This window comes from Tachyglossus aculeatus, chromosome 14, assembly GCF_015852505.1.
Source record: "Tachyglossus aculeatus isolate mTacAcu1 chromosome 14, mTacAcu1.pri, whole genome shotgun sequence".
NCBI lineage: Eukaryota > Metazoa > Chordata > Mammalia > Monotremata > Tachyglossidae > Tachyglossus > Tachyglossus aculeatus.
Genome location: NC_052079.1, coordinates 15,981,896 through 15,998,300, shown reverse-complemented (window position 1 = coordinate 15,998,300; position 16,405 = coordinate 15,981,896). Strand labels below are relative to the sequence as shown.

The window sequence follows — 16,405 nt, the reverse complement described above, 5'->3', positions numbered from 1 at the left end:
GCCACCTTACTGACCTTCCTACCTCCTGTCTCTTCCCACTCCAACCCAAACTTCACTCTGCTCCCCCAATCATTTTTCTGCAAAAACATTCAGTCTGTGTTTCCCCACTCCTCCAGTGATTGCCCATCCACCTCCACCTAAGACAAAAGCTCTTCGCCATTGGCCTTTAAGTACTCAATCACCTTGTCCTCTCCTACCTCACCTTACTGCTCTCCTAATAATAATAATAATATTTATTAAGCACTTACTATGTGCCAGGCATTGTCCTAAGAGCTGGGGTGGGTACAGGAAATTGGGTTAGAAACAGTCCCTGTCCCACATGGGGCTCCCAGCCTCAATCCCCATTTTACAGATGAGGTAACTGAGGCACAGGGAAGTGAAGTGACTTCAAGGTCACACTACAGACAAGTGGTGGAGCCAGGATTACCAGAACCCAGATAGCACACTTTCTCATCTAATGCCAAACTTCTCCCTGTGCATCAATCTCGTCTATCTCACTGTAAACCTCTTACCTTCACTACGCCTCTGGCCTGAAATGCCTTCCCTATTCATAGCCGAAAGACAATTACTGTCTCCCACTTCCAAGTCTTACTGAAGGCAGTTCTCCTCCAAGAGGCCTTCCCTGTTGAAGGCCTCACTTCCTTTTCTTCCACTCCCTTCTGCATGGCCCTGACTTGCTGTCTTTATACATGACTCCACCCCAGCCACAAAGCACTTAGGTACATATAGATCATTTATTTATATTAATGTCTGTATCCCCCTCTAGGCTGTATGCCTATGGTGGCCAGGGAATGTGTCTGTTATATTGTTACACTCCCAAATACCTAGTAAAGTGCTCTGTGCACAGTAAGTGCTCAATAAATGCGATTGATGATTGATTACGATTAAGAAATACTATTGATTGATTATATTCTGTTTCCATTCATTCTGGTGTTATCTAATTGGTCTTCAATGATAAACCCTTCACAACAGGTTTCATGAAATAACCAATAACCTATTAAAACTTTATGGATCTATAGGTACATTTTACCCAGTTTCGTGGTCTCTTCTGTTTCTCTTATACTAACTCTCTCATACTTTCTGCTTCTAGCTAGTACCTGCCCTTCTCAGAGAGACCATCTCAAAATAAGGTGAAATTCAGGGAAAGAAGGTCCAGTGTTCATTAGTAAAGTTGATTAAATGTGTTCTTGGGTTGTGTTTCATTAGTAACAGTAGCCTCCATACTATGATGAATCACTGGACTCTCCTATTTCATAATTTCCAATTTCAGTCTTTTATTGTTTCATTTGAGCATCAGAAAATAAATATGCTTAAATAGAATTTGAATGGAGGAAAATTTTTTAAGGAATGTTTCACCCTTAAGAGGAAAATAGTGAAAGGTTCACACAGAACCGTTCTTGGTCAAATGTTAGAACATGTAATTTTCAGGAATTTTTAGTAATCAGTGAGGTGGGAGGTGGGAAATCTAGGTCTGTGGTCTTTGCTGCTCTCTCCCCAGCCACCTGCAGCCCAGGAATCCTCCCTGGGTTTCTGACAGGCTCAGGAAGTGGTTTCTCTTACTGTGTCTCTTGTACAGTAATAAAGGGCCGTGTCCTCGGTTTTCAGGCTGTTCATCTGCAGATTCACCAGGCTGTTGGCGTTGTCCTTGGAGATGGTGAATCGGCCTTTCACAGAGTTTGCATAGTATGTAGCATCACTGTTGACCCACATACCTGCGATCCACTCCAGCCCCTTTCCTGGAGCCTGGCGGACCCAGCTCATCCAGTAGTTGCTACTGAAGGAGAATCCAGAGGCTTTACAGGAGAGGTGCAGAGACCCCCCAGGCTGTCTCACATCTCCCCCGGACTCTACCAGCTGGACATCACCCTGGACACCTGCAAATACAGAGACAGCATGAATCATGAGAACAGTTACACAGACACACACACACATACACACATGAATTATCCATATCTTTCACATCTTTCCTCAATTACCTTGGAGCAGGGTCAGGACGAAAACCAACATGAGCGCACACTGCATGGTGAGGGCTGTCTGGGGACAGTTCTGGGGGCAGGAGGGAAATAGCATAGACAGAAAGGCTGGGGCTCTTCTCCCAGAGCTGCAGGGACAGGTGTCCTTAGGGCTTTTAATAAGGGCTGGAGGAGTCACATTTGCATCTCCTCCTCTCTATAAGTGCATAGCAGGAGCCTCCTGGGGTTCATTTCCTGCCCTCTGTCTCAGACAGAAGGATCAGCCAGAGCTCCCAAACAAAGCCCCTAGCCCTGAGGTTGACTCAGACATGATTGTGAAGCAGCAGATTTTTTTATCTACTGGATACTAAGGATATTATTTGCTCTTGAGGACCTTTTCTCCTGGCTGCATTGGAGATTAATCTAAAATACTGATAACAATGTTAAGAAAAATAATTATTATATCTGTTACATGCTTACTATCTGACAAGGACTGGACTAGGAGCTAGAGTTAGGAACAAGATAATTAAAACTGTAAGTCTAAGCACAGTTGGGCTTGCAGTCAAAGGAGGTAGAAAGTAGAGTGGACTAGTGGATAAACCATGGACCTGAAAGTCAGGTGGACCTGGGTTCTAATCCCAGCTTCTCCACTTATCTACTGTGCAACCCTAACTTCTCTGTGCCTCAGTCACCTCGTCTGTAAAATGTGTATTGAGACTGGGAGCCCCATTTGGGACACACCACCCCAGTGCTTAGTACGGTGCATAGCACAAAGTAAGCACTTAAAAAATACCACAATAGTAATAATAATAATCGATGGAATGATTACTGGCCCTATTCAACCTGTTTCATGCTCTTGGCTGAGAATTTCATTCAATCGTATTTATTAAGTGCTTACTGTGTGCAGAGAATGGAACAAGTGTCATGGAAGATGGGGAAAGAATATGCTTCCCATCTACTGTGGAAACACACTCGACTTAACAGGCTACTGAGAGCTGCTGTGTGCTAGTGTCTGTGCCCTGAGAACCAACCAGGCTCAAAGGTGATTATCAGTCTCTTCGTTGTCAGCAGCGCAATAGGGACTGAATGAAGTCTGAAGGAAACTGAGGTTGTGCATCAGTCCTCAGAGGGCAGCTGTTCACACTAGCAGACTTCCTGAAGCCTGCAACCTAGGCAGGACACTATCCTGCAAGGCCCAGAGAGACAAATCCATAAAAAAATGAAGGACAGCATAAATCTGGGGACATTACTAATGGAGATTGTGGTAATAACAGGGAAAGAAATGTCATTTGAAATTGAAGCTTCCCAGTGTCATAGGCTGGCCATATGTGGAGAATGGATTCATTCATTCATTCAATCCTATTTACTGAGCACTTACTGTGTGCAGAGCACTGTACTAAGCACTTGAGAAGTACAAGTAGGCAACATATAGAGATGGTCCCTACCCAACAACGGGCTCATAGTCTAGAAGGGGGAGACAGGCAACAAAACAAAACATGTAGACAGGTGTCAGAATCGTCAGAATAAATAGAATTATAGCTATATACACATCATTAACAAAATAAATAGAATAATAAATACGTACAAGTAAAATAAATAGGGTAATAAATCCGTACAAATATATACAAGTGCTGTGGGGAGGGGAAGGAAGTAAGGCAGAGGGGGGGGATGGGGAGGAGGAGAGGAATAGGGGGGCTCAGTCTGAGAAGGCCTCCTGGAGGAGGTGAGCGCTCAGTAGGACTTTGAAGGGAGGAAAAGAGCTAGTTTGGAGGATGTGTGGAGGGAGGGCATTCCAGGCCAGGGGAAGGATGTGGGCTGGGGGCTGCAGGCGAGGCAGGCGAGAATGAGGGTGCTAGCAGGTTACACAAATGGCTGTTGTATAAGGAACCCAAAAGGGACACGTGTGCATGGGAAGGGATGAATCCATGATGTTAAGACAGAGCCAAGCACCACCTCTAACAAGACTGACATTGGTCAGTGCAGGATTCAGGAGAGAAATTAGTCTCCCTCAACTGAAGTTGTTTGGAGACAGGGAGACAAAGAGACAGTCCTTAAAAACAAAGACAGTCCCTGCAAGCAGTAATTGCATCTATCCTAAATGGACCTTTTCAGCCCCTCTCACAGACATGGATAGGAGATCACCTGTGGCAGCACCATCTTTCAAAATGATTGGCAGCTACAGGTACAACACATGTGCCCCCAATTCTAACTAGCTCACAAAACCCCCAAGGCTCCTGTGTCATGGTGTGTCCAGACAGTTAAAGGCCTGAAATAGGTGAAGTGTAGCCTGAACTGGCAGCTCTGCCGCAGACTTCCCAGATCTTGCCTGAGTGAAACTCCCTGTACATCAATGCCTGTCACCTGGGAGAGACTGCCCACCTGATGACATCAGCAGGAGCTCAGCCAATTCCAGGGATAGGATGTGAACAATATGGCATTGGAGGGAAAGAGGACAGAAAGATTCATAAAGCTCCAGAGGAGGAAGGCTTTTTCTTTCTTATCTGACTACTGCAAGTGATCCGGGGAGATAAATGGCTCCTACCTGGGCTAAAAAGAACCCCGCCATCAGCCTGAATCCAAGAAACAGGTAAGTGGATGATTGCTATATCTGGGAGAGTTGGCAATCAAAACTGAATGATGGTCAAGGGCAAGAGTAGTCAATCGGTCATTTATTGAGTGTTTTCTGTGTACTGAGAAGTGTGGTTTATTCTAAAATTTGCTTTAAGCCTTTTGACCAATTACTGTTGCTATTTTGGTTCTCTCAGCAGGTCCCATGAATTCCTATTTGAGAGTCCGTTGATCCTCTTCTGGACTAAGTGAATAATAATAATAATAATTTTGGTATTTGTTAAGCACTTACTATGTGCCGAGCACGGTTCTAAGCACTGGGGGAGATACAAGGTAATCAGGTTGTCCCACATAGGGCTCACAGTCTTAACCCCCATTTTCCAGATGAGGTAACTGAGGCACAGAGAAGTTAAGTGACTTGCCCAAAGTCACACAGCTGATAAGTGGCAGAGCCAGGATTAGAACCCATGACCTCTGACTCCCAAGCCCATGCTCTTTCCACTGAGCCACGCTGAATACACTTTATCTCAGTTGCGCAAAAAGAATTGTTTTTGTATATAAGATGCGATGAATTCTGTCTCTCCTTTCTACAGCCCTCCTCCATTCCTTCACCCCCTGCTTCCTCTTCTTTATCTCCTGCCCTGTTCCTGCCCCAGTGCCTATGTGAGGCTCTGGGGGAGGGGTGGGAATGAGGGAGGGGGTCGATGTTGGGTCACTCTCAATCTACAGGTCTAGGTTAAGGTTTCAAGTGCAGAAGGAGTTTCATAACCATACCATGCAGAGGGAATTTCATTTGCTGCTGGCTTGGTTGCTGTCATTGCTTTATAATTTGTGAACTTGGTCATAATTGAATCCATGAAAACTGGCTTGGGATTTGGGTTGACTAAAGCCTTCATTTCCTTTTCTTTCACTCCCTTCTGTATTGCCCTGACTCACTTCCTTTATTCACCTCCCTCAGCCCCGCAACACTTATGTATATATCTGTAATTTATTTATATTAATGTCTGTCTCTCCCTCTATACTGTAAGCTCACTGTGGGCTGGGAATGTGTCTTTCATATTGTTATGCTGTATTCTCCCAAGCACTTAGTTCAATGCTCTGCAAACAGTAAGCATTAATAATAATTGTTATGGTATTGTGGTAGTATAGATTACAGTATTTATACAACAGTATAGATTGAAGTGTTTGTTATATGCTTACTATATTCCAGGCACTGTACTAAGTGTTGGGATGGATGCATGTAAATCAAGTTGGACATAGTCCCTGTTTCACTTGGGGCTCACAGCCTCAATCCCTATTTTACAGATGAGGTAACTGAGGCACAGAGAAGTGAACTAACTTGCTCAAGGTTACACAGCAGACAAGTTGTGGAGCCTGGATTAGAACCTATGCCCTTCTAACTTCCAGGCCTGTGTTCTATCCATTGCGCCATGGATACGATTAATTGATGGATTGATTAATAAATACTACTGATAGATTGGATTCAACTACCATTCATTCTGGTGACATCAATTTGGTCTTCAATGATTAACCCTTCACAACAGGTTTCATGAAATAACCAATAACTTGGGAAAACTTTATGGATCAATAAGTACATTTAACCCAGTTTTGTGGTCTCATCTGTTTCTCTTATACTAACTCTTTCAGATTTTCTGCATCTTGCTAGTACCTGCCCTTCTCAGGGAGACCATCACAAAATAATGTGAAATTCTGAGAAGCAAAATGCAATGCTACTTAGTTGAGTTGATTAAATGTGTTATTTGGATATTATTCATTAGTAACAGTAGCTTCCGTACTATGATGAGTCACTTTACTATTTCCATTTATTTTAGATTTGCAGTTTTGTTTCAGTTGAAATCAGAAAATATGCTTAAGTAGAATTTAAACTGAGGAAAAATCCTTAAGGGATATCTCTCTCAAGAGAAAAATAATAAAAGGTTCACAAACAATTGTGCTTCTTGATCAAATGTTAGATCATGTAAATTTTCAGGGATTTTTAGTAATCAGTGAGGTGGAATGTGGGAAATCCAGGATAGGACTTGTCTGTGGTTTCTGCTGCTCTGCTACCCTGGCCAGCTACATTTCAGGAACCTTCCCTGGGTTTCTGACAGGCTCAGGATGTGGTTTCTCTCACTGTGTCTCTCGCACAGTAATACAGGGCCATGTCCTCAGTTTTCAGGCTGTTCATTTGCAGATACACCAGGCTGTTGGCGTTGTCCTTGGAGATGGTGAATCGGCCTTTCACAGAGTCTGCATAGTATGTATCACCATCCTTGGTACCTATAACTGCGAGCCACTCGAGCCCCTTCCCTGGAGCCTGGCGGACCCAGCTCATCCCGTAGTTGCTGCTACTGAAGGAGAATCCGGAGGCTTTACAGGAGAGGCGCAGAGACCCCCCGGGCTGTCTCACATCTCCCCCAGACTCCACCAGCTGGACATCACCCTGGACACCTGTAAACAGAGACAGCAGGGATCATGAGAACAGTTACACATACACAAGCACACAGAGATTATCCATGTCTCTCACATCTTTCCCCAATTACCTTGGAGCAGGGTGAGGATGGAAAGCAGACTGAGGGCAGACTGCATGGTGAGAGCTGTGGGGACAGTTCTGGGGGCAAGAGGAGAATAGCACAGAGCTGCAGGGGCAGGGGCCATCCTGGCTTTAAATCAGGACTGGAGGGGCCCAATTTGCATCTCCTCTTCTCTATAAGAGCACAGCAGCTGCCTCCTGGAGCTCATTCCCTGCCTTCTTTCTGCCTCAGGCAGAAGGACCAGCCAGAGCCCTCAGATAAATCCCTGAGGTTGACTCAGGCTTGTTTGTGAAGCAGCAGATTTTTTTTTTACCTACTGGATACTAAGGATATTATTTGCTTTTAAGGATATTATTGTCTTTCTCCCAGCTGCAAGGAGGATTAATCTAAATTACTGATAATTATGTTAAGAAAAATAATTGTGGTATCTGCTAATTGCTCACGATTTGATTAGAGCTGAAGTAGATGCTGGAGTAGAAACAAGACAATGGAACAATAAGTCTAAGCACAGTGGGGCTTACAGTCAAGAGAAGCCTAGTGGATAGAACATGGATCTGGGAGTTAGAAGAACCTAGGACTAATCCCAGCTCCTCCACCTGTCTGCTGTCCAACCCTGGGAAAGTCATTTAACTTCTCTGTGCCTCAGTCACCTCATCTGTAAAATGGAGATTAAGACTGTGATCCCCACATGGGATATAGACTGTGATTTGATTAGTTTGAATTTGATTAGTTTATATTCATTCATACATTCTTATTTATTCAGCACTTACAGTGTGCAGAGGACTGTAGTAAGTGATTGGGAGTTTATAGTATAACAAGAAACACAGCCACATTCCCTGCTTACAGTGAGCTAAGGTTGCATCTACCCCAGTGCTTAATACGGTACCTGGCACAGGTTAAGCTCTTAACAAATGACATTTTTTTAAAAAAGGTCGGGGAACTGATATTTAATGCCTAATTTATAGATGAGGAAACTAAGGCAAAGTGATTTTCCAAGGTCCCACAGCAGAGAAGCAGCAGGACCCAGATTAAAACCTGGGTCATCTGCTCTTGCTTCTGTGGGGTTCATGATGACACCATTGAGAAACTTTAGCAAGATGATATCTATGTTCAGTACACTCTTTGGGGGGCCTCAAAACTTCTAACATCTGAGTCATGTTAGATTTGGGAGAAAAATCTGTCATTGGGTAGTATACAAAGATCCCAGATGATTACAGAAGGTGAGAAAAAGGGATAGGAACATTGGGTTTTAGGGAAATACATTCCTGTTCTGTGGTGTGGGGAAGTCTGGGAGGCAAAATTGGTCATTTTAGGTTTGTTATTGGGCTTGTTAATACTGCCCAGCATTTTGGGGAGTCTGAACTGCACATCCCATGAGGATGTAGGACCTAGAGCTTAAAATCGATGCCAACAGGTACAGAACCTGTATGGTGACCTATAATCTGAAACTGCAGAAGAAGTGCTCAGTCACAAATCAAAGGTAGGCTAACAGGTAGCAAAGATTGTGAAACAACTCACTGATGCTATCCAGGGGTTTCTCAGAAGAGACCAACATGGAGAAGATTCATTCAGTTAAAAATGACCTGACTGAGAATGGACGGAAATGAGAATTTTCTCCTCTACGGTCTGCATTCAGAGATGTTGTGGGTCAGGAAGGAGGGGATGGTCCTTGGGGAAAGATGTGCACTGCACAGGGAAAGGAAACTGCAGGCACTGAAGAGAAACCCCTTCTCTGCCTCACTCTCCACCTGCTCCTGGAACTGCGTTCCTAGTGCTCTGTGGGTCCTGAGCTCCCACTGGTGCCCTGCCTCCTTCCTGCTGCCCGCAGTGGGAGGATTGTGTCTGGGCTCACACTCACTGCCATACACTGTGTGTCTCACACCGTAATAATAATAATATAATGGTATTTGTTAAGCGCTTACTGTTCTAAGTGCTGGGGCAGATACAAGGTAATCAGCTTGTCCCACCTGGGGCTCACAGTCTTCATCCCCATTTTACCGATGAGGTAACCGAGGCACAGAGAAGTTGTGGTTTGCTCAAGGTCACACAGCTGACAAGTGACAGAGGTGGGATTGGAACCCATGACCTCTGACTCTAAAGCCGTAGTCTTTCCACTAAGCCACGCCCCTTCAGGGTGGTGTCTGTGACTCTCAGGTTGTTCAGCTGCAGAGAGAATTTGTTCTTGGGTGTGCCCCCAGAAATTTGATTCGTGGGAAGGGGACACAGTGCTACCACTGGAACCACATACACATCCCACCCACTCCGACCCCTTTGTTATTATTGCCCATTCCACACCGCTTCAAAACCATTGACTTTAAGGAACTCAATCAGATCTCCCCTTCTTAACTATTCATTTCTCTCACTACACTCCACTTTGCACTCTCCATTCCTCACTAAGCTACCCTACCCACTGGATCTCATTCTCACCTCTGCTACTTCTGACCTATCTCACACCTTTCCTCCTGCAGGGAAGGCTCTCTGCCTTCAATCGACAGCTCTGCCCATCTTCAAAGCCCTGTTCAAATCATGTTTCCTTCAGGAGTCCTTCCCCAATTACTTTCTTCTATTCTTATCTCAAATCACCCCAATATACACTTCCGCCCCTCTGTACCACATACACTGTTAAATATTCTCTCACCCAAAGCATCTCTATATGTTTCTTACATAACATTATGCAAATACTAACTCATCTCCTGTTCCTTCTTCCTTGTATGTAATGGATTGTTTTGTTTGTCTCATCCACAAGATTATCAATGACTTGAGAGCCAGGATCATATCAACTAATTCTAGGGGTTATTTTAATACTATTTGCTAAGTACTTATTATGTGCCAGGCACTGTACTAAGCACTTGGGTAGCTAATCAGGTTGGACAGAGACCCTGTGTTCAATCCTACTGGGGGTAAAATTCTACATGAGTTTAAAGGAACCATGGTGCCAACTTGAATGCATGGGAAAGAGCTAAGTTGGTCCTTGCTATTTCTCAGTGAGTTGGGAACCAAAACTTAATTATGGACAAGTGCAAGAGTAATCAATCCATCTGTTATATTTATTGAGGGCTTACTGTGCACAGAGAACTGTGGTTTTTTCTAAAATTTTCTTTAGATCTCGTAACCAGTTACCATTGCTATTTTGTTTCCCTCAGTAGTTCCCATGAATTACAATTTAAGAGGATGTCGATGCTCTTCTGAAGTAAATACAGTTCATATCTGTTGTGCATAAATAATTTTTTTTGTTTTATATGCTATGACTTGACAGTCCCTCCGGACCACTGCCCTCCTCCATTCCTTTGCTTCCTCTTTCCTCTTCTTTGTGTCTCCTGCTTCTCCTGCCCCTGTTCCTGTCTATCTGAGTCCGGGAGTGGCAGAGCAGGGAGGAGGGGAAGGGTCTGTTTTGTTTCAGTGTCAGTCTATATGTCTTCTTTAGGGTGTCGGGTGTACCTTCTGGGGCTCATTCCCTGCCTACAGTCTGAGGCAGAAGGACCATCCGGAGAACTCAGATAAAGCCCTCAGGTTGACTCAGAAATGTTTGTGAAGCAGCAGATGTGTTTACCAACTAGATACTAAGGATTTTGTTTTATTTCTCCCAGCTGCAAGGGGGATTAATCCAAAGTATTGATAGTAATGTTAAGAAAAACATGGCTTAGTGGAAAGAACACGGGTGTGGGCGTCAGAGGACGTGGGTTCTAATTCTGGCACCGCAAGTTGTCTGCTGTGTGACCTTAGGCAAGTCACTTAAGATCTCTGTGCCTCAGTTCTTTCATCTGTAAAATGGTGATTAAAAGTGTGAGCCCCACTTGGGGCAACCTGATTACCCTGTATCCACCCCAGTGCTTAGAATAGTGCTTGGCACATAAGTGCTTAACAAATGCCATTATCATTATTATTTAAAAAATTATGGTATCTGCTAAGTGCTTACAATTTGACTAGGACTAGGCTAGATGCTGAATTTGAAACAAGGTAATCAAACAATAATTCTAAGCATGAATCTGGGAGTCAGAAGGACCTAAATTCTAATCCCAGCTCCTCTGCTTGTCTGCTATTCACATCCATTCCAAGCACAGGTAATCTCATTTGCTGCTTGATTGATTACAAATATTGCTTCATAATCTGTGAGTAATGTAATAATTGAATCCATTAAGTTGGTATTTAAGCTAAATAAAACTGCTTTGGGATTTTGGAGACCTTTGAATTAACTACAGAGAAAAATGACCGGTTCATATTAACTGAACATACATGAAGGAATTGGTAGGGGGAGAATTCTTCAGGAATTGGTAACAACATTAATGATAGAATCAGTGATTGGGCTAAGACTTTTTTCTGTGGTTTCTGTTGCTCTGTTGCCCGAGTCAGCAGCAGCCCAGGAGTCCTCCCAGGGTTTCTGACAGGCTCAGGATGTGGTTTCTCTCACTGTGTCTCTCGCACAGTAATACAGGGCCGTGTCCTCGGTTTTCAGGCTGTTCATCTGCAGATTCACCAGGTTGTTGGCGTTGTCCTTGGAGATGGTGAATCGGCCTTTCACAGAGTCTGCGTAGTATGTACCACCGCTGCTGGTATATATAGCTGCGACCCAATCCAGTCCATTCCCTGGAGCCTGGCGGACCCAGCTCATCCCGTAGTTGTCACTACCAAAGGAGAATCCGGAGGCTTTACAGGAGAGGCGCAGAGACCCACCAGGTTGTCTAATGTCTCCTCCGGACTCCACCAACTGGACATCACCCTGCACAACTGTAAATAGAGACATCATGGATCATGAGAACAGTTACACACACACACACACACACACACACACACACACACACACACACACACACACATGAGAACAGTTATACACACATGCACACACACACAAATTATCCATGTCTTTCCCCATCTTTCCCCAATTACCTTGGAGCAGGGTGAGGATAGAAAGCAGACTGAGGGCAGACTGCATGGTGAGAGCTGTGGGGACAGTTCTGGGGGCAGGAGGGGAATGGCACAAAGCTGCAGGGGCAGGGGCCATACTGGCTTTAAATCAGGACTGGAGGGGCCCCATTTGCATCTCCTCTTCCCTATAAGAGCGCAGGAGCTGACTCCTAGGGCTCATTTCTTGCCTTTTGAATCAGGCAGGAGGACAAGCCAGAGCCCTCAGATAAAGCCCTGAGGTTGACTCAAGTATGTTTGTGAAGCAGCAGAATTTTTTTACCTACTAGATACTATGGCTATTATGTGTTTTTAAGGATATTATTTGCTTTTACCCGGCTGCAAGGGAGACTAAAATACTGATAGTTATGTTAAGAAAAATAATTGTAATATCTGCTAATTGCTTAAAATTTGATTAGGGCTGGAGTAGAAACAAGATGATCAAACAGTAAGTCCAAGCACAGTGGGGCTTACAGTCAAAAGTGGTATGATGTCATTCATTCATTCAATCGTGTTGATTGAGCGAATACTGTGTGCAGAGCACTGTACTAAGCACTTGGAAAGGACAATTCAGCAACAGATAGAAACAATCCCTACCCAGTAACAGTCTCAGAGGATAGAAGGGGGATACAGACAGCAAAAGAAAACAAGTAGACAGGCATCAATAGCATCAAAATAGATAAATAGAATTATAGATCTATACACATCATTAATAAAATAGAATAATGAATATGTACAAATATACACAAGTGTAGTTGGGCAGGGAAGGGGGTAGGGTAGAGGAAGGGAGTAGGGGCGATGGGGAGGGGAGGAGGAGCAGAGGAAAATGGCTCTGTCGATAGAGCATGGATCTGGGAATCAGAAGGATCTCAGTTCTAATCCCAGCTCATCCACTTGTCTGCTGTCCAACCTTGGGTAAGTCACTTAACTTCTCTGTGCTTCAGTCACCTCATCTGTAAAATGGAGATTAAGGCTTTGAGCCCCAAGTGGGATATGAACTGTGATTTGAATAGTTTGAATTTGATTAGTTTATATTCATTTATTAATTCTTATTTATTCAGCACCTACAGTGTGCAGAGCACTGTTCAAGTGATTGGAGAATTTAGTATAACAATAAACAGATACATTCCCTGCTTACAATGAGCTAAGTTTGCATCTACCCTAGTGATTACTACGGTACCTGGCACAAGTTAAGCTCTTCACAAATACCATTAAAAAAAAAGGTTGGGGAACTGATATTTAATGCCCATTTTACAGTTGAGAAAACTAAGGCAAAATGATTTTCCAAGGTCCCGCAACAGAAAAGCAGCAGAACCCCGATTTAAACCTGAGTCATCTGCTCTGGCTTCTTTAGGATTCACGATGACACCATTGGGGAACTTTAGCAAAATAATATCTGTGTTCCATACACTCTTTGGGATTCCTCAATGCTTCTACCATCTGAGTTTTGTTAGGCTGGGAGAAATATCTGTCACTAGGTAGAATACAAAGATCCCAGGTGATTACGGAGGATGAAGCAAACTTATAAGAATATTGGCCATGTCCAGTGTTTTAGGAAAATATATTCCAGTTCTGCACAAAGCAAGTAGATAGGTTTTAGGTTTGTTAGTGGGTTTGGTATTAATGCCCCACATTTTGGGGACTCTGAACTGCACGTCCCAGAAGATTGTAGGACCTACAGTTTAAAACCGATGCCACCAGGTTACAGAACCTGTATGGTATCTCATACTCTGGAACTGCAGAAGAAGTGCTCAGTCACAAATCAAAGGTGGGCTAACAGACAGCAAAGTATGGGAAACAACTCACTGATGCTATCCAGGGGGTTCCCAGAAGAGACCAACATGGAGAAGATTCATCCAGTAAAAAATGTGCTCACTGAAGATGGATGGAAATGAGAATTTTCTCCTCTCCGGTCTGCACTCGGAGCAATATATGTTGTGAGTCTGGAAGGAGGGGATGGTCCCTGGGGAAAGCAGGCACTGATGAGAAACTCCTTTTCTGCCTCACTCGCCACCTGCTTCTGGAACTGGGCTCCTAGTGCTCGATGGGTCCTGAGCTCACTCTGCTGCCCAGCCTCCTTCTGGCTGCCTGCTAGGGAAGGTTTGTTTCTGGGCTCACACTCACTGCCATACACTGTGTATCTCTCACAGTAATACAGGGCCGTGTCTGCTACTGTCAGGCTGTTCAGCTGCAGAGAGAACTCGTTCGTTGACATGTCTCTGGAAATTTGATTCGTGAGATGGGGACATAGTGCTACCGCTGGAACCATATACATATCCCATCCATTCCAACTGCTTCCTTATTATTGCCCACCCCACACCACTTCAAAATCATTGGCTTTGAGGAATTCAGATCTCTCCTTAACCATTCACTTGTCTCACTATATCCCACCTTGCACTCTCAATTCTTCACTGTTACCCTACCCACTGAATCTGATTCTCACCTCTGCCGTTTTTGACCTAGCTCACTTTTTGACCTAGCTCACGCCTTTCCTCCTGACAGGATCGCTCAATATCTTCATTCTACAGCTCTCCCCAACTTCAAAGCCCTGCTCAAATCATGTTTCCTTCAGGAGTCCTTCTCCCATTAATTTCTGCTCTTCACTTCTCAAATAGCCCCAATATACATTGTCTCCCCGCTGTACCACATACACACTTAAATATTCTAAGTCACCCATAGCACCTCTGTTTCTTACATAACATTACTCAAATACTAACTCATCTCCTGTTCCTTCTTCCTCGCATGGAATTTATTATTTTGTTTGTCTCGTCCACAAGATTTTCAATGCCTTGAGAGCCAGGATCATATCAACCAATTTTAGTTCTTTTTTTTAATAGTATTTGCTAAGTACTTATTATGTGTCAGGCACTGTACTAAGCACTAGGGTAGATACAAGCTAATCAGGGTGGACACAGCCCCTGTGTTCAATCTTATTTGGGGCTAAAATTCTGCAGGGTTTTATAGGAACCATGCTACCAACTTGTATCCATGGGAAAGAGCTAAGTTGATATTTGCTATCTCCCAGTAAGGTGGGAACCAAAACTTAATTATGGACAAGTGCAGGAGTAACCAATCCATCTGTTATATTTATTGAGTGCTTACTGTGTGCAGAGAACTGTGGTTTATTCTAAACGTTTCTTTAGACCTTTTAACCAGTTGCCATTGCTATTTTGGTTCAATGATTAATTCGTTTTTAAGAGGATGTCAATTCTCTTCCCAAGTAAGTCAAGACACTTCCTATCTGTTGTGCATCAATAGTTTTTTTTATTTTACATTCCATGAATTGATAGTCCCTCCTGATCTCAGCCCTCCTCCATTCCTTTGCTTCCTCTTTCCTCTTCTCTGTGTCTCCTGCCCTGCTCCTGTCCCTATTCCTGATTATCTGAGGTTGCGGGTGGCAGAGCAGGGAAGAGGGGACGGGTCCATGTTGCTTCAGTGTTTGTCTATATGTCTTCTTTAAGGTATCAGTTGTAGCAGCTACCTTTTGGAGCTCATTCCCTGCCTACAGCCTGAGGCAGAAGGACCAGCCAGAGACCTCTGATAAAGCCCTTAGATTGACTCAATGTTTGTTGAAGCAGCAGATTGTTGACCAACTAGATACTAAGGATATTATTTTATTTCTCCCCACTGCAAGGGGGACTAATCTAAAATACAGATAGTAATGTTAAGAAAAACATGGCTTAGTGGAAATAGCATGGGCTTGGGAGTCAGAGGACATGGGTTCTAATCCTAGCCCTGCCACTTGTCTCCTGTTGTGACGTAAGGCAATTCACTTAACTTCTCTATGACTCAGTTCCCTCATCTGTAAAATGGGGATTAAAAGTGTGAGCCACACGTGGGACAACCTGATTATCCTGTATCCAACCCAGCGCTTAGAACAGTGGTTGACACATAGTAAGCACTTAACAAATATGATAATTATTATTCTTTTTGTAAATAATTATGGTATCTGCTAAGTGCTTACAATTTGACTAGGAACAGGCTAGAAGTTGGATTTGAAACAAGGTAATCAAACAATGTCTAAGCATGAATCCGGGAGTCAGAAGGACCTAGGTTCTAATCCCAGCTCCACTGCTTGTCCTGCTGTTCACATCCATTCCAAGCACAGGGAATCTCATTTGCTGCTTGATCGATTACAAACAATGCTTTATAATTTGTGAATCAGGTAATAACTGAATCCATTAAGTTGGCATTTATGATGAATAAACCTGCTTTGGGATTTTGGGGACCTTTGAATTAACTACAGAGAAAAAACTGACCAGTTCATATTAACATACATGAAGGAATTCGTTGGGGGAGAATTCGAATTGGTTGGTAGAGAATTCTTTAGGAATTGGTAACACCATTAATAATAGAATCAGTGATTGGGCTAAGACTTTTTTCTGTGGTTTCTGTTGCTCTCTTGCCCGAGTCAGCCGCAGCCCTGGAGTCCTCTCAGGGTTTCTGACAGGC

At 43.7% G+C, this 16,405-nt stretch overlaps 3 gene segments (V, D, J or C); all 3 read right to left on the bottom strand.

Annotated features, from left to right (window-relative positions):
- Nucleotides 1–1,477: 1,477 nt before the first annotated feature.
- On the bottom strand, nucleotides 1,478–2,025 carry LOC119936683. The segment is given in 2 exon segments: nucleotides 1,478–1,874; nucleotides 1,977–2,025. Coding segments are annotated over 2 exon segments (381 nt in total).
- Nucleotides 2,026–6,633: 4,608 nt separating this feature from the next.
- On the bottom strand, nucleotides 6,634–7,138 carry LOC119936673. The segment is given in 2 exon segments: nucleotides 6,634–6,971; nucleotides 7,064–7,138. Coding segments are annotated over 2 exon segments (384 nt in total).
- A 4,303-nt stretch (nucleotides 7,139–11,441) lies between these two features.
- Nucleotides 11,442–12,012, bottom strand: LOC119936672. The segment is given in 2 exon segments: nucleotides 11,442–11,779; nucleotides 11,939–12,012. Coding segments are annotated over 2 exon segments (384 nt in total).
- Between the last annotated feature and the right edge of the window lie 4,393 nt (nucleotides 12,013–16,405).